The following is a 25,122-nucleotide window of genomic DNA, read 5'->3' on the forward strand; positions in this document are numbered from 1 at the left end:
AAAAAGCTCAGGTAGTGGCTATTTTCTTGTGACCATTTCCCCACTGACTTAGTTTAAGGGCTTAGACTATTGTTTTTCCATGAGATTTAAGGCCCACAATCTCAATTTAAAGTACAAACTACATTTGCTCATTAAATGTTTATAGACAGTTTAAAAAGCCGAGCATTTACATATCTAAAAGCTTTGAGGTACATTTATTTTAAGAGATATTTGGGGCACCAACAATTGCAGCACCTGTGATCTTTTTGTGATTAGGAAAAACAATAGTTTTCTCTAAAGATGTTTTTATTTATACATCTATATCAAAAGTGTCAGCAAAGTTCGAGGGTGCTGCAAATACCTACGGCAGCAGGGTTGTATTTTCCTGTCTTTCCTAGTTTAGCTGTCTACATCCCAATAAATGTGCTGCTTTTCTTGCTCTATTTTCCCGTAAAGACCACGTCATCGGCCTTGAAAGGAGCCATTCAGCTGGGCATCGGCTACACAGTGGGAAACCTCACCTCAAAGCCGGACAGAGACGTTCTTATGCAGGACTTCTATGTGGTGGAGAGCGTCTTCCTCCCTAGGTTAGTGGTACATGGTGTAACAGAGCGCACATACATGAACATACCACTTAGTTTTTAGGCATGCAATAGAACCATTTCTGTAAAAGTAAAGTATTTAATAGGTCATTGCTGAATTACAGCCTTTATAAAATCTGTCATGTATCATTCATAAGAAAAAAAAAAACAATTACACTTAGTTTGAATGACACTAACTGTTAACTAATATCTGGGATTATTTCTGTTATTTTGTCCATTAATAATAGTTTTTTTCTGGGTCAGTGCTGCTAACAATATATAACCAATCTTGCCCAAACTGCCACCAGAGCCTCTCAATCATCATTCATCAGCACTCGGTTCTTGTCTGAGTCATGATGCAGGGATGCTACTATTTCTGTGGATTATCCCTCCCAGAGCTGTGAAATCAGCTTACTGCGTACCTCTTGCTGCTGCAGTGCTAAGCAGATGTCAGTGTGTGGCCTTTCAGTCTTCACAATTACATCATCAGCTTAAAGAACCCTTTGAGATGATCTAGAGCTCAACCAAGGGATCTTTAAAAGTGGGATACTTTCATCCATCGTCATACAGCTGGAGGTCCAACACCCTCTGTCTTTGTTTGGATTGAAAGCACTTTTGGAGCAGTGATTTCTATCCATTGTAATCAGATGCTGTTCAGACCAGTCCTGTCAGATGATCTGGAATGACCCATTTAATGTAAGAAGATCATCTAGTGAGAGTTTTGTGATTAACTGTTTTGTGATGTACTGCTGAAAACAATTTTAGCCTATTCAGATTTATCGTATTTAGGTGCGGTATTTAGGTAACAGCTGCAGCTCAAAATATTGTTTTATATCCTACCCACAGTGAGCAGAAGTTATTTCACTGGAATATAAGATTTCACTCCTATAAAAAAGGCAGCATGCTTTAAGTTGATGTTCTAACCTCTCCTCATTATCTTATATCAGAGATTTTTGATTGCTAGCAAAGTTACCATTAATAAAACATCAGTATCTGTGTTCATTTCAAAGAGAATCTTAGCAGAAAGATTTTCTGAAATGCTGCTAAACAATGTTCAAATCCAAATATTCTAAGTGCTTAAAACTGAGTATATTTGCTGTCCTTCTTTCTGCCTTCCTGTTATCTGCTGAAGTATAGCTCTCTCTGTTTGTAAGCCAAAATAAAGCTCAGTTCAACATGTTATAAGACATACAGATTTCTTTTAAATAGATTCCTGCATCATTTAAGGCTCCGGCGGCAAATACAAATACAGCTTGCAAGCAATTTTATTTAATTAGGGGGATAAAAACATTAAAGCTCAACCTTACCTGATATGAAAAAGGGTCATTACCCCAAGAACTAAGAACTGTTGGGGGATTTTTAGCCTTCTCCTCTTTACAGAACTTTTTATATTCATCCCCGTTTAAAGGCTACTGAGCATGTTTAAGATCCCACCATAAAATCTAGCTATATACTATGACAGTCTTAAGATTTTTATCTAGTTTTGTGATTTCAGATGTCCTTTGGATGGTTTTTTCTGCTGTAGGGTACATGGAGTAGTCATTTGAAATTGTCATTTTGTTTTCATTGAGACTTTCTCTGTCTGAAGAGAAAAAAAGACCAAACATAATGAATCTATAAGGTTTAAAAAAAAAAAAAAACTTTTACAACAGAGTGTATTTTTATTCCAAACAGTGTTTTGCTTTATATTTATTATGTTTATAGATAATTAATGTTATTATTCTAAGCTATATGTAGGTCTTTGCTTTTGTTTGTTAATGCCCCATTTATTTTCTTTAAGCTATCTGCTTAGAGCTCTGTTTGCTTTATGTACCTAATTTCCTGTGTCAACAAAGTAATTTTTCTTTTATTAAAACTGGACTTTGTATTTCAAATCTTTTAACAGCTAATCTGTGCTTAATGCAACATCAGAGATACATGAGAAATAAGTAAGAATCATGGTGTTCCATGCACTATTTTTCTCAGTCATGAATGTGAAAGTTAGGAAATTTGCAGATTTATACAAGCCATGATTAAAAATAGCAGTAATAGACATAAAGGGGTCACTCAGTGTTGCATCTGTTGTCAGACACACTCGTCAACAATGGCTGTGATACGACGCTCAGGTTTCGGGAAGAGTCCTGTCAGGAAGTACTTTGGGGTTTTGGCTTTGAGATGCAACACCAGGATATGCAAACTTACTATGGTCTATGCAAACCTGTTCCAGGCACGCAAACGTCTCCTATTACTGAGCAACAGCCAAACATCAATCCTGTTGATGCAGCGGCAACTGGTTGAGTCGCAAGTGTAAAATCATTGATGCCTTCTCAAATCTTTTTTTTGTTGGATAAAAGTTGCGGTCGTCTCAGAGGCCAAATTAAAGATTAGGAAGGAAAAAAACGACATAAGACACAACCATCAGAAAGGGAACTTAATTTTTCCCTTTTCATCCTTTGCTTTCTCTAAGCAGTTCATCTTAGTGGAAACATCAAAATCTGTTTTTCCTCCTTAAAAGACTTTACTGGGAGTGAGGTTAAGGGATTCTCTCAGAAGCATTTCTATCTCCCTCCCTGTAGGCTTCTCTTCCTCACTTTCCTGTTTTTCTCTGGAGGATTATCTGTGGCTGTTTGTCCTGTCAGTCTAGTTTTTATTATACTAACTGATTCGACTCCCTCTTTTTTTCTTTCACTTTGCCTTTGTGTCAATAAAAGTGCAGGCGTCTGCCTGGCCGATCAGATTGAATCAAACATTTCCATGTTCTGTTTGCTCTGCACAATTTTCCGTGACAGGTGAATGCTGCTGCACTCCTGCATTTAACAAAACATTCAAATGACTTTGTGGACATACACTATATTGCCAAAAGTATTTGCTCACCTGCCTTGACTCACATATGAGCTTAAGTGACATCCCGTTCCTAATCCATAGGGTTCAATATGACGTCGGTCCACCCTTTGCAGCTAGAACAGCTTCAACTCTTCTGGGAAGGCTGTCCACAAGGTTTAGGAGTGTGTTTATGGGAATTTTTGACCATTCTTCCAGAAGCGCATTTGTGAGGTCGCACACTGATGTTGGACGAGAAGGCCTGGCTCTCAGTCTCCGCTCTAATTCATCCCAAAGGTGTTCTATCGGGTTGAGGTCAGGACTCTGTGCAGGCCAGTCAAGTTCATCCACACCAGACTCTGTCATCCATGTCTTTATGGACCTTGCTTTGTGCACTGGTGCACAGTCATGTTGGAAGAGGAAGGGGCCAGCTCCAAACTGTTCCCACAAAGTTGGGAGCATGGAATTGTCCAAAATGTCTTGGTATGCTGAAGCATTCAGAGTTCCTTTCACTGGAACTAAGGGGCCAAGCCCAGCTCCTGAAAAACAACCCCACACCATAATCCCCCCTCCACCAAACTTTACACTTGGCACAATGCAGTCAGACAAGTACCGTTCTCCTGGCAACCGCCAAACCCAGACCCGTCCATCAGATTGCCAGATGGAGAAGCGCGATTCGTCACTCCAGAGAACGAGTCTCCACTACTCTAGAGTCCAGTGGCGGCGTGCTTTACACCACCGCATCCGACGCTTTGCATTGCACTTGGTGATGTATGGCTTGGATGCAGCTGCTCGACCATGGAAACCCATTCCATGAAGCTCTCTGCGCACTGTTCTTGAGCTAATCTGAAGGCCACATGAAGTTTGGAGGTCTGTAGTGATTGACTCTGCAGAAAGTTGGCGACCTCTTCGCACTATGCGCGTCAGCATCCGCTGACCCCGCTCCGTCAGTTTACGTGGCCTACCACTTCTTGGCTGAGTTGCTGTCGTTCTCAAACACTTCCATTTTCTTATAATACAGCTGACAGTTGACTGTGGAATATTTAGGAGCGAGGAAATTTCACGACTGGATTTGTTGCACAGGTGGCATCCTATCACAGTTCCACGCTGGAATTCACTGAGCTCCTGAGAGCGACCCATTCTTTCACAAATGTTTGTAAAAACAGTCTGCATGCCTAGTTGCTTGAATTTATACACCTGTGGCCATGGAAGTGATTGGAACACCTGATTCCAATAATTTGGATGGGTGAGCAAATACTTTTGGCAATATAGTGTATTTTACAGGGCACGGCCCGACTGTTGCCCAGGCACACAACAACACAATAGTCTTCCCACATTGTTTAATAACCCAGATTTAGAGCCACTGTAGTAATCCGATCTTTATTTACCTGCTTTCACATTTAGGATCTTTAAAACAAGTTCCTGTTTGTTTACTTTGACTCTCTCTCACCATATCAACATGCTGGTCCATGTGCTGTGGTTCTCCCCTGAAATGAAAGTTAGCTTGTGAAGCAAACGTGGCCAGCCTTTGTCCAAGCCTGTCTGAGAATGTCCCACAGTCCAGCCAAAGCTGAAAAAATGTAGGTTATGTTGTTGTTTTAGAGCCAATGCAGGTCCGTTTTCTCTCTGAGGAAAGCCCCCTGTGCTGCTGATTATTGTTAGGATCCAGTAATCAGAGCCGTCTTCAGCCTTCAGGCTAACAACTCTACACCGGCCCTTTTTTTCTCAACAGTTCTGATGAATCCCAGTCATTGGAGATCACCAAACTGAGCTCTGTTAATGCAATAATATCTTTAATCAACAATCTAATCATAAATGTGTCTCTGTTCCAGCACACTGAGTTCAAATGACAGTATTATCTCCTCCTTCTCAGCACCGCTGGCTAAGACAACTTGGGTTGAGAAACAATACATAAGTGGATAAAACATAGAAATTCAATGTGACCAAAATTAATTAGGAGAATGTTGTTTATTATGTTTTTTTTAGGAATACTCTCTTATGTACCGTGTTTTAATATATTTCTTCCTCCTGGCTTGGGTTTATCTTCACATTCCAGCGAGGGAAGCAACTTGACTCCTGCTCATCACTATCCAGACTTCCGCTTTAAGACATATGCCCCCCTGGCCTTCCGCTACTTCAGAGATCTGTTTGGCATCAAACCGGATGATTATCTGGTAAGACCTTAAATCTTTCCAATATGTATGCTGGGTATGACTGACCAAACCAAATTAGATGATTATTTTGTCATTTTTCCAAATGGAAATGATAGAAAGGTGGTCTGGGGTGAAAAAAAAAAAGTTTATAAAACAATCTTCCCACTAAATTGTAGCTCTTTGGAGGGTATGCCTCCTCCTGCTGTGTACATTTGGAATCTGATTAATTGGCCATTTTGTCTTTGAAAAATAGCCTAAGCTCCTCCCAGTTAGTTAGGGAGTATCTAAGTCCTGCTGCAGATTTTCAGAAATAAATGAGGTCCAGACTTTGACTAGACCATTTGAAAATATAAAAACACATAGAGCTGACCCATTCTTCTGTACTTCAGGCCACTGTCCGACTGGAGAATGAACTTTTGATGCCCCTAACAGGTTTTTTGTTCAGGATTGTATTTAACGATATCAATCTTTCTGAAAGCATGCCCACATCATAGACCTGCCACCTGCATGTTTCCAGTAAATATTTGGTCATTTGCATGCCTTCTGGAAGCAGATGGTTTCATATCATTAGGACGTATCAGAATAAAACAGGACTAAGCAATAATGCACATCACTTTGTATATTTGCTTATATAATATCCATCCACTGAGCTTTTTCAGACACTTTTTTACATGAAATTGTAATAAAGCACATTAACATTTGAGACTGGAACATGAAAAAATGGGAAGAAGTTCAAGGGTATGAATACTTTTTTAAAGTGCTGTAGAAACATTTTCATACGGAATAAAAAAGGCTAAAAATCTTAATTGCCAACCCTTATAGATCTGGACTTTACTACTGGGTCAGCTAGGTTATTTGGGCTGATGTGATTTGAATTCTCTGACTAGCCAGCAGGTTTTACTCTCTGTCTCATGTTTGATTTATTGTATACACTTGATATTTTAGCCCAGTTGGGTTTTCCTGGTTGTTCATTTTGTGCATGTGTTTCTATCAGTCAAACCGATAGAAAAACTTCAGCTCTTTCAGCTTATTTCCAGCTTTTCTTGATCATGTTTTATTGAGTTGTTTGTGTATCATCCCACACACATCTGGGTGAAGGAATTAGTTGACCCTACTTCTCTGTGTAATAAGGTCTTATTTCTAGATCTTTCCTAAAATACATCCTAAGTTTACTACCTTCATGACCATCGTCTTTGGATATTAGTCTCTCACAAGCGCCTAAAAGATGCATATTCTCATACTTCATAGTATTTTAGAAATATTCTAATCAAATGTTTTGTTTTAGTAAATGAAGCTAAGATGCTAAAAGCCGGTTCAAACCATCATCCATTCTATTGACGGGATTAGGAGTGTGTGTTGGCATGTGTGTGTTGCGATACGATACATGTCACAATACTTGTGGCATTATATGATATTGCGATATTCCTTTATATTGCGATATTTTACCCAGCTATCAAAATTAAATGTATAGATAAAAAAGAATCAAGTTCTGTATATGTTTATCAGAAGGTATTGATCTTTCAGTTATTTTGGTATCCATCTACATCTTTTACTTTGACTGGTGCTGGTACTATGGTGAAGCGCCGCACAGTAAAAGGGCTCCACGGGGCTATCTACCAGTGTGGCGGTACAGATAGCTAATTATCCCTCACTGTTTGTGGGTAAAAATGTTTTTTATTATTTACTTGATATTAGGAACTGAAAGATCAATATTATATTGGGCTGCCGAAAATCACAATATATCACCAGATAGTTTTTTTCCCCACACCCCTAGATGGGATATGACTTTGCTGTTAGGGAATCAGCACAGTCATCATTTGGCCCAAATGCTCTCCTTTTTGTCTGTTACACAATCTGCTCCTCACATAATGTTAACATATAAGCAGAGTGGTATAGAAGCTGCTTCCTTTGCACAGACTAAGGTGGGCTGCTTATGATCAGGGTTTGTCAACCTCTATAACTTCTTCCTGGGCATCATATGTGTTTATGGGCTCTGCAGAATCCTCTGTATCTACCAGATATACATTCCAAGATTATTCCAGATGTTTATATTTACGTATGTGTTGTATATTCATTACATAAATATGCTCAGAGTGAACTGAAGTAAGACTGCTGAACTACCCAGCTTTGGCGCTCCTCTTTATTCTTTGTCCTCAGAACCAAATTAGATTTTGTGTGATGTTCTGACTTTATCCTGTTATGACGCCGTTTGCCTGTTTCCCATCTGCCTCCGGGCCTTTCATAAACCCAGTCAGCTGTATTCTGGTTTTTTTGAACGCTGATATTTTTCCTGCACCAGGGACAAATGACAAAGGAAGTGTGACTTCAAGGCAGAAGAGCGAGGATTTCATTAGGCGCGGCGAGGTAGAGAGGTCGCTACAGTTAGCTGTGGTGATGAGTTCAGTCAGGTGGGGTTCACGCTGCAGAGACTAATTAAAACAGAGGGAATAAGCACTTTTAAATGTGATAAAACTTCAAACAAGTTTGTGCCAGTTATTCATTGTGACTGCAGACAGTCGGCGTCTGTCTCTGGAGTGGGAGCAGATGCCTCCAGTGTCCCCCATCTCCTCTCATAATGCACCAATTAACATCCAGCACTTCGCTCTGTCTGCTGCTCTCACTTTTTGATGAGACTTCAAGGTTTTAGCTTTTACCATTCAGCTAATTATTTATCTTACTATGGAGATGTATGCCCTGCTCTGTGATGGAAGTGTCCTGGCATAATGACCTTTGGAGATAGACCCCAAGCACTTTCTGACCCTGCTAGCATTCAATGGATGGATGACATCTATCTTATTACCCCAATTAAAAGGACTATATCCATCTTTGCTGCCTTCTGGAAGCTGTCTTTACTAAATAGTGCTTGGAAAAGTGATTATTGATGCCTGATAACGTTACCTTAGACACGACCTAAAAGAAAAAAGTTTTTTCTCACAATTTATGTTTCCATGGAGCAAACTTTATCACATAAAACGAGGCCAGATGTGATTAACATATATATTTTAATGATTTTAGATTGATTTAGAATCTACTCTAGAAGTGACATCTAAAGATTATTTTAAACTAAATCTGCTGTTAATCCAAGTATGAATAAAACCCCAGAATAATAAATAATGCTACTCTGCATACTGTAGTAAACATCCAAACTAGTTAAAGGTTAAACATTTACAGTGTGTGTAAATTTTAACAGTGTATTTCAGCTTCATAATGAGTCTGATCTCTGCTTAAGAAACTAGAAAGTTAAAAGGCAGGGTGATGTTGAGGTCCCAAAACCAAGCTGTCAGCTTTCAGAACCACAGCTAATCAGAGGATCAAGCCCTTTACTTTAAAATGACAGCCCCATTTCGAACCACTCACACAACGGCCTGGACTTGTTTTCATGCTGCTTCCTGTCTGTCAGCTTGATTGATGTGGACATCCTGTCAGAAAGGGTGCTTGCTTCGGCCTGAAGGCCAGATTCAGTCTGGCTGTAGCCCAGGCTGTCTTTTTGTTTCCTCACCTTGAATTTGGAATTGGTTTGGATAAAAAGGAAATTTAACGGAAAAAATAAACTGACTGTCCATCCAAGCATCATCACGTTACTAACATTCCTATTGTGAGGCAAGGCTGTGGCAGCATCATGATGAGGGCATAGTGGGTTTTATGACAGGAGAGAAATATAAAGATATATATAAAAAAAGAGCCCAATCCAGAGCATACAGTTAAGATATAACATAGAGGATTCAGAAGCAGTTAACCGTATTTATTGGCTCAGCTGGAGCCAGGACTTAAATCCAAATACACATGGAAAGATGAAAAAAATATTGAAAACTTTGATCAGTAATATTTTGTCATTATGTAGATTTTTTTGTCGAAAGTGGGGAACTTGATTTGTTTTGCAATAAAGCTGTGATGTAAAATATGGAAAAGTGAAGAGCTGGTAGTTCTTTCCAGATGCACCGTTGGACTAAGACATTTTTTTCAAAGTAGGCATCCTGACAAATTCCATGACGATTACGGCACCATAGAAGGATGTGGAGATTTCGGGTCATCCCATGTTTAGAATTAGATCTGACTCCACCTATGCTCTAACAAAGACCCTGGAGAAATATTTTTTTAATTTGAAAGCTCAAATCCGAGAGAATAAGATACATAAATTAATGTAGAAAACAAGTTACAGTGGGGACTGGTTGGAAATGGACGGTTTCCTGCGTGATTCCTGTGTGATTCCCACGTGAATCACGTTGTATTTCCTGAGGCCAGTTTTTTTATTTCAAAAAGAACTGCAATGTACCCGGACAACCACCAGGTGGCGCTTGGGACCTCTGCCGTGCTGAGCGTGACGTTTGTGGGCCTGCAGTCAACTGAAAAGCAGGTTTATTGGGGATCTTGGTGTGATACTGTGCTATTTTATTTTGTTTTTGATTAAAATAAAGTTAATGAATTAATTTAACATAAGATTATGCAGTCAAGTGACTGCATAATCTTATTTTATGAAAATGGTTGCGTAGTTATAGATACACCTCCGATCTTATCTGAGAACTGTTATTTCTATTTATCTGCATCGCTATTATTTAATGAAAAATAAAATTAATTAAGTTGGAGCCGGGGATACGGACTGTAGCGCAACCAGAGAAAGGCGACAGAGACAGTGCTGCGGCTGGTGATGTTGAAATTAAAATCATATCCAAAGTTGATTCCTCATTAAGATAAGCCAAAGTTATTCAAAAGGGTATGTAAGAAAATATATTTTCTTTAGTTTTGTAAAATATAAGTGCCGTTGAAAGCTTTGTTTTTGTGTGTTACTTTCCTGCCGTGCAATACGTGACACCCCTCCCAGTCTGGTCAAGTAGCAGACTGGGAGGGTCATGTGTTGCGAACTTATAGCGCAGTGGTTAAGCTGAGTGGTCTCCAGATCAACAACTCGTGGGTTCAATCCCAACTGTGGCCGAGTTGCCTTAAATGTTTTTTTTATTTTTTATAAAGCATCTTAATGCACCTTTTTCCTCCCTGTTTGCACCTCCAGTAACTTCTATGCCAATATGTGACGAGTGAATTTCTCCGCTGTGAGATCAATAAAGCTCATCTAATCACATCTACTCCAATCTAAATAAATAAATAAATATACACATGTTCAATAAATAAATAAGCATTCAATTAATTACCCCCAATACAAGGTGAAATGATATGTTCTCATAATAAATCATTTATTTAAAAAATGCTGTTATGTTCCTTTTTTTTAAATTCCTTTTAAAATGCTTAACTATTTTTATTCTTTTATTTTCTTTCAAAAAATCACTAGATAACCACAAAAAAAAAAAAAAAATCTGTAAATGAATTGTCTTGACAAATAAAAACATTTTGAAGATATAAAAACTGTAAAATAATAGGAAATAAAATATGACTAGAAAGGATTCACAAAAAACTGAATTTTAAGTATTAAAAAATTAAATATATAAATGTTAAAGTATTGCAATTGTTTCCAAATTAATTTTTCTTTGCACCAACCAAAGGGGAAAAAATAGAAAAAAAGCATCTGAATTTTCTTTTTCTTTTTTCTTTTTTTTTTTTTTTGTGGTTATCTGCTGCGGACATACTGTAAGTGGACTGGTCATGTTATTGTCCGACTGATGTGTGGGTTATACAGGCCAAACATCTTCCCTTGCCAACCCAAATAATGAAATCCGTTTTTTTTTTTTTTTTTTTATCTTGACGAAAACCAGAAATATGGTCTGCCTGCATTCATCAACAACTTATGTTTGTGAGACCCCCTACCCCTCAGGACCCCCGCCTAATCAATGCAAAAAATAACGACAAATGGCTTTAGCAGGTTATTCAGAGTTGACGCGGTACTTTGCAGACAACTTACTCTCTTGTTCTCTGACATTAGAATTCAACCACCACCATTTACAGAGACCCCCTCCCCCTCACAGCTCAACTTTGTGGTTTCAACACTGCAGCGAAAGTTTCCTGATATGGGGAAGAGTGACTTGAAGGACTGCATTGATAAGATCAACGAATTTCTCCGTACAACACGCAAATCATCCCAACGACTCTCAATGTAAACCTGTTCAGTATTCATCACAATAAACACATTTTCCCACATGCTCTTTTCCCACTTTGTGTTGTTTTAAAATCTAATCTGAAATATAGAAATAGAAATTATAGAAACAAAATGTTTCACAGCAGTTTTTTCAGGAACAGAATCAGGTTTATTGACATTGTCAGAGAAGGAGTTCACAAACTAGGGATTTTTTTATGGTACAATCGTGCAAGATGACACATATAAGGGTAAATAGAATTATAAAAATATCTAAACACTGTGGCAATATATAAGCAATATCTATACCGTATATCCAGGTCTGGGACGGATTTTAGCAGGGGCTTACCGGGGCTGCAGCCCGGGGCCCCGGCATTCCCGTAGGATTTATATTTTTGTGAATGGATAGTGTTAGAATTTACCGTATTTTCACGACTATAAGCGCACATAAACGTCTTTTTATCCCTTGAAATGTGCGGTGCTCCCTTTGGTAAGGAGACCAGGTGGGGGTTTTTTCCACTCACCAACATCGCTGTTGATGCAGAAGCAGCGAGTTTAAAAATAAAATTAATAAAATTGAACAATATCACACCAAGATTTGTGTGTTTTGGTGAGACGTTTCCTAGCTTTCTTTAGTCTGTCTGCTTCCCTGATTATGACCAGTTTTTTGTCCTGTGGATCAGCAGTCAACTGAAAAGCAGGTTTATTGGGGATCTTGGTGTGATATTGTTCAATTTTATTAATTTTATTTTTAAACTCGCTGCTTCTGCATCAACAGCGATGTTGATGAGTGGAAAAAACCCCCACCTGGTCTCCTTACCAAAGGGAGCACCGCACATTTCAAGGGATAAAAAGACGTTTATGTGCGCTTATAGTCGTGAAAATACGGTAAATTCTAACACTATCCATTCACAAAAATATAAATCCTACGGGAATGCCGGGGCCCCGGGCTGCAGCCCCGGTAAGCCCCTGCTAAAATCTGTCCCAGACCTGGATATACGGTATAGATATTGCTTATATATTGCCACAGTGTTTAGATATTTTTATAATTCTATTTACCCTTATATGTGTCATCTTGCACGATTGTACCATAAAAAAATCCCTAGTTTGTGAACTCCTTCTCTGACAATGTCAATAAACCTGATTCTGTTCCTGAAAAAACTGCTGTGAAACATTTTGTTTCTATAATTTCTATTTCTATATTTCAGATTAGATTTTAAAACAACACAAAGTGGGAAAAGAGCATGTGGGAAAATGTGTTTATTGTGATGAATACTGAACAGGTTTACATTGAGAGTCGTTGGGATGATTTGCGTGTTGTACGGAGAAATTCGTTGATCTTATCAATGCAGTCCTTCAAGTCACTCTTACCCATATCAGGAAACTTTCGCTGCAGTGTTGAAACCACAAAGTTGAGCTGTGAGGGGGAGGGGGTCTCTGTAAATGGTGGTAGTTGAATTCTAATGTCAGAGAACAAGAGAGTAAGTTGTCTGCAAAGTACCGCGTCAACTCTGAATAACCTGCTAAAGCCATTTGTCGTTATTTTTTGCATTGATTAGGCGGGGGTCCTGAGGGGTAGGGGGTCTCACAAACATAAGTTGTTGATGAATGCAGGCAGACCATATTTCTGGTTTTCGTCAAGATAAAAAAAACAAAAAAAAAAACGGATTTCATTATTTGGGTTGGCAAGGGAAGATGTTTGGCCTGTATAACCCACACATCAGTCGGACAATAACATGACCAGTCCACTTACAGTATGTCCGCAGCAGATAACCACAAAAAAAAAAAAAAAGAAAAAAAAAAAAAAGAAAATTCAGATGCTTTTTTTCAATTTTTTCCCCTTTGGTTGGTGCAAAGAAAAATTAATTTGGAAACAATTGCAATACTTTAACATTTATATATTAAATTTTTTAATACTTAAAATTCAGTTTTTTGTGAATCCTTTCTAGTCATATTTTATTTCCTATTATTTTACAGTTTTTATATCTTCAAAATGTTTTTATTTGTCAAGACAATTCATTTACAGATTTTTTTTTTTTTGTGGTTATCTAGTGATTTTTTGAAAGAAAATAAAAGAATAAAAATAGTTAAGCATTTTAAAAGGAATTAAAAAAAAAAGGAACATAACAGCATTTTTTAAATAAATGATTTATTATGAGAACATATCATTTCACCATTTATTGGGGGTAATTAATTGAATGCTTATTTATTTATTGAACATGTGTATATTTATTTATTTATTTAGATTGGAGTAGATGTGATTAGATGAGCTTTATTGATCTCACAGCGGAGAAATTCACTCGTCACATATTGGCATAGAAGTTACTGGAGGTGCAAACAGGGAGGGAAAAGGTGCATTAAGATGCTTTATAAAAAAAAAAAACACATTTAAGGCAACTCGGCCACAGTTGGGATTGAACCCACGAGTTGTTGATCTGGAGACCACTCAGCTTAACCACTGCGCTATAAGTTCGCAACACGTGACAGCCCTCCCAATCTGCTACTTGACCAGACTGGGAGGGGTGTCACGTATTGCATGGCAAGAAAGTAACACACAAAAACAAAGCTTTCAACGGCACTTATATTTTACAAAACTAAAGAAAATATATTTTCTTACATACCCTTTTGAATAACTTTGGCTTATCTTAATGAGGAATCAACTTTGGATATGATTTTAATTTCAACATCACCAGCCGCAGCACTGTCTCTGTCGCCTTTCTCTGGTTGCGCTACAGTCCGTATCCCCGGCTCCAACTTAATTAATTTTATTTTTCATTAAATAATAGCGATGCAGATAAATAGAAATAACAGTTCTCAGATAAGATCGGAGGTGTATCTATAACTACTATCAATCTATCTATAAATATTTTCATGAAATAAGATTATGCAGTCCCAATGTTAAATTAATTCATTAACTTTATTTTAATCAAAAACAAAATAAAATAGAACAATGTCACACCAAGATCCCCAATAAACCTGCTTTTCAGTTGACTGCAGGCCCACAAACGTACAGACACGGTGTCTCTGACTAAAGGAGCTGGTCAGCTCCTCTTTTTATACAGGCTCATGCGTGAATGTCCAACGAATAACTCCAATTGTTGTTTCAAAAATAGAAAACCTGGTTTCATTACTTTACATTCTAACATTCATTACTTTATAAAAAAGCGATAATAATTATAATAAAAAAAAAACAAAAACATTTAAGGCAACTCGGCCACAGCTGGGATTGAACCCACAGTCTATTGAACCAAAGACCACTCAGCTTAACCTCTGCGCTATAAACTCGCAACCCGTGACACCCCTTCCAGTCTGCTACTCGACCTATGTAATTCTGACTCATGGGACGCCGAAATGGAGTCAGACTGCCACCTAGTGGCTATAGTAGTCACATGTTTTTCACACAATACGTGAAACACGCGGAGCGTGAGTGAAGTGTCCATTTCCAACCAGCGCCCACTGTATTGTACAACTTACAAAGGAGATATAGTTTTTATTTCTTATTTTTAGCCAGACTTTGCTTTCTTTTATGATAGTTGGATCAGTCATGCTATTATGTGAGGGGAAAAAATGAGGGTATGAAAATCATTCAAAGCATTTTTTCCATTACTTTCGGCTCACGTCATGTATGATGACCCGGCAGGAAAAAATAAAGGTAAACTAATCTTTATTTCAGCTCTGTATAGGACAGTCTTACACTTTTTAAGAGATTTATCCCCGTTTATGTCTTGCAGTTTTAAACAAACAGGAGATGTTTGACGTGACCATATTTTTTCCATATAAACTCTAACAGTGTTTCCTTTTTTTTCTGTTTAGTCCTTTTGTTTAAAGTTGCTCTGGTTTGATTACACTGGGGACGAAGCTTCTCCCTGGAAGCATGATCCGTGTTGCGCGTGACATGTTAAATTGGTCTGTTTATGTTTCCCATCCTCAGTACTCACTCGTAAATGAGCCTTTGATTGAGCTGGCCAACCCGGGCGCTAGCGGCTCGCTCTTCTACCTAACCAGCGATGACGAGTTCATCATTAAAACAGTGCAGCACAAAGAGGCCAAGTTTCTGCAGAGGCTGCTACCTGGATACTACATGGTGAGGAACACAGTGCTTTTTCCTGTCTCCTGGTTGCCCCAATTTAAAAATAAATAAAGCCAAACTATTATTTGCAAATCTGGAAAATAAAGGAGATCAAAAATAGGCATGAGTAGCTAATAATGTCAGTTTGTTTTCCCTGTTGACATTTTGCCAATATATCTGATCAAAGAGTGAATTAATAGCATTATTTTATTCTTCACTATTTAATATAATTGAATACAGCTATTTACAATCAGAAAATATAATCTATGCAGATATCCCCACATTAAATCTAAAACCTAAATTTAGGGTGGCGAGATCATTTTTCTCAGTATCATATCCAACATATGCATCCATGTGATGCTAAAGGAACAAAACCCTTTGTCACTCTTTAAGCTCTGCCTACAGTTTCTCTCTGATCAGATTTAAATCAAATTAGACTTTGCAGCTGCATTAATTCTCATCATCTCCTTTTGTGGCTCAGGTTGCTCTGTGATCATACATTCCTCTTACTTATGCTTTTGCATAAAAGGTTATTAGTAATGCCTCCATTTAACTGTGCTAAACAAAGCTGCATACTGGATCTTAATCCAAACACAATGCACTGTTTAAATCCACAGAACCTGAACCAGAATCCCCGCACGTTGCTCCCCAAGTTTTACGGCTTGTACTGCATTCAGACGGGGGGTTTCAATATTCGACTGGTGGTGATGAACAATGTACTTCCTCGCTCTGTCAAGATGCACTACAAATACGACCTAAAGGGATCAACCTACAAGAGGCGAGCGTCCAGGAAAGAGAGAGAGAAAGCCCGTCCCACCTACAAGGATCTGGACTTCCAGGACATGCACGAGGAGGGCCTCTACTTTGACACAGAGACATACAACAACCTGATGAAGACCCTGCAGAGAGACTGTCGGGTAGGTGGGGGTTAACTCAGGGTTTTTGAAAAATAGGGCGATAATGGGGCTCGTTTATTTGCTTTGAAAGTGTTGAGTTAGATTCCACTGCTTATTTCATTGTAAACACTCATTTTGCATCTATTAGTACCAATTTTATTCTCATTAGAAGAACTGAGAGCATGTTGTATTTCTATGTTCTGTCCTGAGAAGTCATTAGGGTTTGTTTAGGATATAAATCATTTTAGTAGTTGATCTAGAAATACATTTTTCTTTAAATTACTTGATTGACCTGTTGACTATTTTTAGATGAACTGCTTGATGATGGGTAGATTTCTGCTGGAGTAGGTGGTTCTTTTAGCAATGGTTTTGTTTGAAGTCGGTAAACCAGTTAGCAATTTTTCAATTGTTATTTGTTCACGATTACTTCAATAATAATTGATTAAAGCCACACTGTGTAACTTTTGGCCACTGGGGGCGCTAGACCTGTAACTTTTTACGTCTACACAGGTAAAAACAGCGGCCCTGCCAATTACATGGAGAGAAAAAAATCCACACAGCTGTATCACAGGCGTAAAAGATTACCACTACTACGTTCTACTGGTTTTGCTTTAAGAAAGTAGGACTCTGTCTATGTCTGAGATTTACACATTTAAGCTGTGGATTTCTGTTTAAGCTGCTTCTATTAAACATGGAAAATAATAACAAAGTGTTAACTTACCAGTCTTCTAATAAAGTTGAGAAAAGATAATTGGTTTTACAACCGCTGTTCTTTCAAATGAGCATACCCGGTCAGACCTGCATACCCATAGTCAATACCCATTTATCCATTTAGTTTATCCCCATTTATCCCTTTAGTTTATCCATTTAGTTTTTCCCTTTATTTTTGTACGAAAAATAAACTTTAAACTACCTCAACGGGCGTGTATCCCTTTAGTCATGTACAAAAAACAATTTAATTACTTACTTTTTGTTGTTTTTTGAAGCATATGGTGATCTCACCTTAAATTGTTTGGTTATTTGTACATGAAAAAAGGGATACACGCCCGTTGGGGTAGTTTAAAGTCTATTTTTTTCCGCACAAAACTAAAGGGATAAACAAAAAATCTGATGACTTGCGCATGCAAATTTACTATGGGTGGGCTGGTCTGATGAAGTAAGCTCATCTGACAGAACACCGGCTTCTTTTTTCAGCCTGCACCAATGAACAAATTCCTTTCCATGATCGACTCTTGTTTTTTCCTCAAGCACAATCCCTTTCACATTTTCTGTTCTCCTCAGAAGGTTTAAGCTTTTTCCTTGCCTCAGCCATAACCAGTAGTTGAAAAGGCGGAAAAATAGTAGAGCAAAAGCCTTAGCTCCACAACTGTATAGGAGCTTGCGTCAATAGAGCGATACGTTTTCCAGGTCACATGACCTAGCAGATAATGGTGCGTCTTCTCTCAACTTACATAGCTGGTATTTACATAAGGGAGCCCCGCTCAAAGCATTGATAGAGTCAAGCCCTGTATATTAGTCTGAGGAATCATTAAAAAAAAAAAAAAAGTATGTGTCAACTATCTAGGCTTTATAGAGGAGAGGAGATGTCAAACCTTGTGAGAGAGTAGTCACTTATATCTTCAGCTTATATCTTCATTATAGCATCTTACATCACAAGTACGACTGGTTAATTTCTTATTATTGGAAATGCCAGTCTTTGTGGCTCTCCTAAGTCTTATGTCCTTCCAGCTGTTCTCAGACCACATTTTTCCATGATAGATGGAATCCCTAAAGCTGTGATTAGCAAAACACCACTCTGCGATATAACCGTTTAATAATGTGATCAGATACAGGATCTTTTGATGGATCAAATGTAGTGACCTAGCGTAGCCTCTCTGCTCCATCATCCCAATGCCTCCACAAAATGGACATTTTAAAAGTAGAGAGGAATTGTCCCCCCGCTCAAGACTGTATCTTTACGAAGCGGAAACAATCACGTAATTCATAAAACCTTAAACGTAAAGCCTAGCTTGTATCCATAACATTTTGCTTTAAATGGCTTCTCGCACCTGTTGTGTTTCCCTGATTTAATTTTTAAACATATCGATGATACTACAAAATAACTGTGAGCTTTCTGCCTCAGTGACAACGTTCACACATTTCTGTTAAATCCTGGTAAATCCATGTTTACCAGGGCAGAGTAAAAAGTAAATCACTTTTAAATAGATTTTTATAATTAACTTATATTTATAAAAAAACAAAACAAAAAAAACCCTCAAATCTCAGATTGAACATAGTCGTCCGAAATAAATAATCCCCGTCTGGTTCTTTTCTGGTCTCCTCACAAAGTAGGCATGCCATGTATAGTAAGATCCTAAACGTAAGTGAACATCATAACATCATATGACCAATGGAGCCACAGTCATGATGGAGACAGCACTAAGATTCCCCAGAGCATTAAAACAGGAGTCACTAAACAGCTTTATTAGGAATTAAACTCTGACTAACAGGAAGAGATTTAAGTAGCTTTAACTCCTGCTTCTTGTCAGTGTTTGAACAGCTATAGGTCTAATATCCTGAACGATATGAAGTTATCAGGGAATTGCTGTAAATGTGGGCAAGGCCAGATACCTGGAAAATAGACTTCATGGCAGTTTGTGGGAAGCTGGTTCTGCATCTGATTGTCTTTACTCACAGTTTTTAATGATTTGTACCAGATGGTACCAGATTAGGGGAAAATGAGCTGTGGGTACATTTAGTTTTGGTCTGTTACATAAGCCCATTATCTGGTTTTATTTTTGAAACAAAACATCAAGTGGCAATGTGTTTTTTTTTGTTTTTGTTTCCTTCATTCTTGCAGTTTTGAATTGTTTTCTGCAAGTTAATTGATCACTATGTTAACCAACACATATGCTAGATTAAAATTAAACCTTTTTTATGTATTTACAACTTTTAGAGCCTCTGTTCGCTGTAGTGTGTTGTTGTGAGGGCTTCCTGAGCTCGCCTTCTGAACGGGAAGCAAAGTGCCCTCTAAGCAGAATCTGAGTCAATTTTCATGAGTAAGCAGCTAACCCCGTCACCCCAGAGGGGACCTAAACACAGAGGAAGCGCTGTCAGAAGCTAAGCAACAGAGGGGTGAAGGGCATGTAGGGACTCACAGGTTTTTTTTTTCTATAAGGCTACGAGATCAATCTGTACTTCCAGAGCTTAGGTATTCAGTTATGTAATGTAGAAGGTCAGAGTTGAGCTGAAACAGAGCGATAGCAAGGAGAAAATGACAGATTTACATTTTGTGTTTCGCAGGACACTTGTTGGAAAACTCAGGCTGTGTTGTTTTCCTTTTAAGTCTCCATATCTCTGCAGCTCCCTTGATACTGTATAAATGCCAAAACAGCATTAGGCTTTAATAATTAATGTTGAACTCAGGGAGATTGAAACAGAGAATACTAATGACGGGGTAAGTGTGTGTCGGTAGCAACGAAGTGATGGCAAATGTAACCACTGCTTTACAGCAAGACAAACACAGCGGAGAGGATGATGATAGCAAGCTGTTTTCACTGGACTTCACTCGAGATCTGATCACATTTTAGTTATTATTGCAGATTTATTTTTATTACGAACGAATAGACGAGTAAAAGGAAGGGTTCTCACTCTATGAATTCATTATGGTTTCAAACCTGCTGCAACTTTTCCAGCATTTTGACCTTTATAGGGCACTCAATTATATGCTTTAAAAATCTCAATTTTAAGCCATTATGGGAGAACAGGACCTTATTTATTTTATAACATTTAAAATATGTATATTTTGATGGCAAAAATCAAGGTTATAAAAACAAATGGTCATATTCCCTAATATGTTAAAAAAAAAATTCTCCGATAAGAAATTCATGAAAAAAACAGAGTGAAAGAAACATAATTTTCACAAAAACACAACCTTAGAACATTAATGATGATATAGACATGCATTTTTTTACTTTTTAACTTAGCTTATTAACTTTTTATTGTAAAATTTCTACTTTTTAATTAGCTTTCTAACTCTTTCAGTTAGCTTTTTACCTTTTTAGCTGAATTAGTAAAAAAAAAAAATTTCCAATTAATTTATAGAAAGTAAGAGTTACGAGAAAAATATTTAGATTGACAACAGGTATTATGGAGCCTCTGTCTTCCTGCACTCTTTCTTGCACACTGCTGGTCAGCAGGCTAAATGAAGGCATCCATATTTTCATACACTTAGCTGTTGGAAATATCTATTTTTAAAAAAATGAATTTTATCGTTTTGATGTATTTTTTAAACAAATTTTTAAAAATATTATTGAAACAGGATTTTGTTTGCTGTAAATTGAGATTCTTGTACCGGCCCAAGCCTGATATTCACAGTAAGCATATTGAGTGTGATTGAAGAACTCATTATTCTGCATAGCAACAGTTTGACCTGTAAATTAAATGGGGGTTTATCACCAAGTTGCACAAAGATGCACAGATATTGTAAACATTTAGTCAGTGCAGAATGAGTTTTTTTGTTCATGTCTAAGCCAATTATGAGTATTGATTGTCTTTACCTTCTCTCATAGTCCCAACAATCATCCCGAGATAAAAAGCTTGAATGGATAAATTAATTTAAATAGGTTTCTGTTTCTTAAAATAAAAAAAGAAACAAACATTCTTGAATGATCAGAATGTAAAAAACTTAATTAAGTAATGATGACCTGTTAGTTGAATGATAATCCTTACTGACATAGATATAAGATTACTAGTTTAAATAGTTGATTAGGTTTTTGGATTTCTTTTTTAACTCAGGTTATGGTTCATCCTGCACCATAAGTTAAGCATAGGTTAAACTCCCCCGGCAACTTAAAAAAATTTAGTATATCCATATAGAAGAAAATGAGTTCTATAGATGTGAATTTATAGCTCTAAATGATCCATGAAGAGAAATTGTTCCTGCAGGAGTAAAACCACTAATCCAAACCAAACATATGCAAACCAGAATGAATGCTTCCCTCTGATCATAAAACCATCCAGCGATCTGCTGAAGTTTTAGTCTCTGTCAGATTAAACCACAATAGTTTTCCTTTAAATAGCTTTCTCTGTTTCTTTGTCTGACTTATTTTAAACACCTTACTGTTACTATAAATATCTGGTTTTGAGTCTTCAGTCAGTCACAGATCCCACACAGAACAGCATTAATACACAGCGGAAGAAGTGCATTCTTTGCCAACTGAAATTTTCGTTTGTATTCATGTTTTTTTTTTAATTATTATTACCAATCGGTAACATATTAAATCTTCAGATTTTCATCCTCTTCTGTTTCTATAGAAATAACAGCTGTTATCAGCCCATGTAACCAGAACTTAAAGGTGGTGTATGGGCCTACATGTATCAGGGGCTTGATATTTGCAAAGAACTGATGCTGTTACACTGATTTGCAACGTTCCCAGGATCAGAGTGTAATATTTGGCCTCAAGCACAAGCAGAAATGGTTGTATATTCGGAGCAGACAGACTCAGACCTGAGAAAGCTTTTAGTGTGTTAATGTCACTCCAAAATGAGACACAAGAGGCAGCGTCCTGAGAGGATCTACCATTACTGTTGTGCAGATTGATCGGTAGAGTGCTGGAAGGGTAAGTGAGATGCATTAGGGATTCAGCAGAGAATCTAATGACAGAGCATAGTGTTTGTATAATTATCATTCCCTTTTCCCTGTAAGAAAAGTGAGCTTGGTTGAATGGGAACGCAGATATGTCATCCAGGGGGATACGCCCAGATCACTGGGAAGACGGTCATTTTGTATCGTGAACTTTAAGGAAAAATAGCTTTCTATCTGTTGTTATGGCGTAGATGTTTGCTGGGGGGAAGCTGAGGCCTGACCAGGCGGTAATGGCTTTCTGTAGGCAGCTGGGTTCCGCATTGGCTGCTGTTTGAATAGGCTGTGGGAGTTCTAGTGAGGGATGCAAATAGTTGATATGGAAAAAGGCAAAGTGCAGACAAAAGACTGTGTGTTTTGTTCCAGTCAGTCAGTCAAATTTCACTCCTTTCCCATTTTTTTTAACTTTATTTTTAATACTTTTTGCAGCAGAGTTTATTTATGAGACATGAACCAAAAAAGCAAGTGTTTCTTTTTTTTTGTTTGTTTGCTGTCTTTCACACTTTCTGAGCTGTAACAAAAACAGATCATTCTGAGGAAGGGGGACATCTGTTTTTCAGTGCAAGTTGGTGCAGATTAGGTCTTCTCTTCACTTTATTAGTGGCTTAGAGGCTTTTTCTATTTACTAGTTATGCATTAATACTGTATGTATGATCGATCATGTTCTCTATATAATCCTGCTTTCTGTGGCAAAATGTTGCTATGATTCTTTTTTAGATTAAAATGCAGCTTTTCAGAAAGAGACATCCAATCTGACTTCCTTTGAAAGTAGTTATATCTTAACATTTCTTGCATTTTTCATCTTATACTCATTAACCTCTTGTATTTATAAAAAAATTTTTATTTCTTTAAATCTTTTAAAACTATTATTCATTTTCTTTTCAAATCAAAGTCACGTGTACGTCAAATTTCTTTACACTATTGGTTGTAATTAACCTAAAAAATTAAAAATATCAGTTTAAAATAAAAGGAGTGAGAAAGCAAACATTTAAAGTGTTCTGGTGTTATAAGTTGTTTGTAGAGAGGTGCTTCAGTCTGGGTCATAAACCAGACCTGGTTAGATGGTTTTGACCCTGATACTATTCCCGTCTGTCTCGGCCCCTGTCTCGCCCAATAAGACTGCATTTCTAAAGAACATGAGGTCACTGGGTCTATGGGAAACGGGACAAAATGCTTCTCAAACAGGTCAATGTGTAACACTTGGCTTGCTGTGGAGAAACACCTTGTTTGTTTACCTCAGAACCGGTTTCAGCAGATTTTATTCTGTGTGCACAGAGATCCAAGTTATTTGAGTGGGAATAAAAACACTTATGGATGTGTCTGAGCAAAAGTAAGACGATCTCTAATTAAAATGTTTTTTCACATGTTGCAATAGGTTCTGGAAAGTTTTAAAATCATGGACTACAGTCTGCTGCTTGGTATCCACATCCTGGACCACCGGGAGGGGGGGGAGTCAGCCCAGACTGGGGGAGACGGCAGGAGAAACGTAGGTCAGAGGGCACTTTACTCCACGGCCATGGAGTCCATCCAAGGAGACGGCAAAGCTGCGGAAGCCGTCCCCACAGATGACACGTGAGTTTGTTCAGATGGAGAGCTGAATTCTGGACACACATCTAGGCCCGCCGTCTCTATCTGAGTCTCAGTCTTATATCTTATCTTCTTATATCATCACAAAGACTCACACACAGCCATCCTCATACCTCGCACAGGGCGACGAAAGTCCGCCTCTCACATAACCATAGCTACTAAAAAAACACAAGCAAAAGCCTCTGTTCTGTATTTACTGCAACGCAAATGAATGTAAATAGAGTGAGGGCTGCTTTTACAGACACTTATAAAAGTGAGGCAGCACACTGGCTTTATTTGAACAAGGCTTCAGGCCTTAGAGAGAAACAGTAGCTCCTCATTTAATTCTTTTTTTCTCCGTTTTAGGATGGGTGGCATCCCAGCTAAAACACACAAAGACGATAAGCTGCTCATCTTCCTGGGTATTATAGATATTCTACAGTCATACAGGTACCAGTCCTAATTAAATTACCTCACACTGCTTTTTTTCTTTCCTGTCTTTTTTCATATTTTTTTATGGGCTTCAGTTTTTCTTTTTTTCAAAAAGGAGATATTTCACCCTTATACGATATGATAATAGCTCACACTGACAGAGTTAGAGCCTTATAGAGGCCAACGCCTCCTATGTTGAGTTATGATCCTGGATTGATGGGAAGAGCTACAGGACACTTTACCATGAGCCTCCATCCATCAGGATTTAAAAGACCTCAGATGGTCATCCTTCCTCTCTATTTATGTATTGATTTTATTTTTTGTTCTGGATGCAAAAAAAGTCAGATAAAGGATGGCGCCTTAATGATCAATGACTTTATAAAGCTGTCAGATAAAAAGGGTATAAATCTTTATCAGCCTGTCTGGTTGATCTCAACTGGTAAATACTGTCTTAGTCTTAGTTTCACAATTAGGTAGCGTGAGGTTAAAAAAAAAAAGTATTTGCCCCCTTTCTTCTGTTTTTGAAATAATTTGAATTAATATTTAAAATCTTTCAGATCATCAAGAAAATTTTAATAGCAGACGCGGTCCGTTTGGTTAAAAGATATCACTTTTTAAAAGATCACTTTTTTGCAAAAATAAAAAACACAAATAAAGCCTCCTTACAACCCTGACCCTATGTGAAAAACTAATTGCACCCTAAAGCTAATTAAGGGTTTTGCATCCCTCTACGGCAGCATTCTGTATAAATTTGATAATGCTGTGGATTGAGTCCCCAATAGATTGAATTTACTTATTAAGAGGCCAGGAAGAAGCTCAGGTGGATTAGTTCTGGGAATAACATCTAACATGCTTTGCTACAAGAATAGGCTAAGTGCTAACAGGGCTATAATGATGTATTTCTCTTCCATTTTATTGCTTATAAACTCAGTAGCTGCATATTTAACATCAGATATCGGGGATTATTTAAATGTTATTGATTGTTACACATCTAGTTTTATAAAC

At 37.7% G+C, this 25,122-nt stretch overlaps 1 protein-coding gene across 1 annotated transcript in view; it reads left to right on the plus strand.

Annotated features, from left to right (window-relative positions):
* The window catches only part of pip5k1bb (phosphatidylinositol-4-phosphate 5-kinase, type I, beta b), a 55,754-nt gene that overhangs the window by 21,999 nt on the left and 8,633 nt on the right, over positions 1 to 25,122 (plus strand). Inside the window, exons 4-9 of the mRNA XM_038270986.1 lie at positions 436 to 566; positions 5,416 to 5,533; positions 15,463 to 15,615; positions 16,218 to 16,517; positions 23,495 to 23,691; positions 24,052 to 24,135. Of these exons, the coding sequence (XP_038126914.1) occupies positions 436 to 566; positions 5,416 to 5,533; positions 15,463 to 15,615; positions 16,218 to 16,517; positions 23,495 to 23,691; positions 24,052 to 24,135 (983 nt within the window). The remainder of the gene's footprint in view (positions 1 to 435; positions 567 to 5,415; positions 5,534 to 15,462; positions 15,616 to 16,217; positions 16,518 to 23,494; positions 23,692 to 24,051; positions 24,136 to 25,122) is intronic.

The sequence above is a fragment of the Cyprinodon tularosa genome, unplaced genomic scaffold (genome assembly GCF_016077235.1).
Source record: "Cyprinodon tularosa strain WSP-4 unplaced genomic scaffold, ASM1607723v1 ctg785, whole genome shotgun sequence".
Taxonomy (NCBI): domain Eukaryota; kingdom Metazoa; phylum Chordata; class Actinopteri; order Cyprinodontiformes; family Cyprinodontidae; genus Cyprinodon; species Cyprinodon tularosa.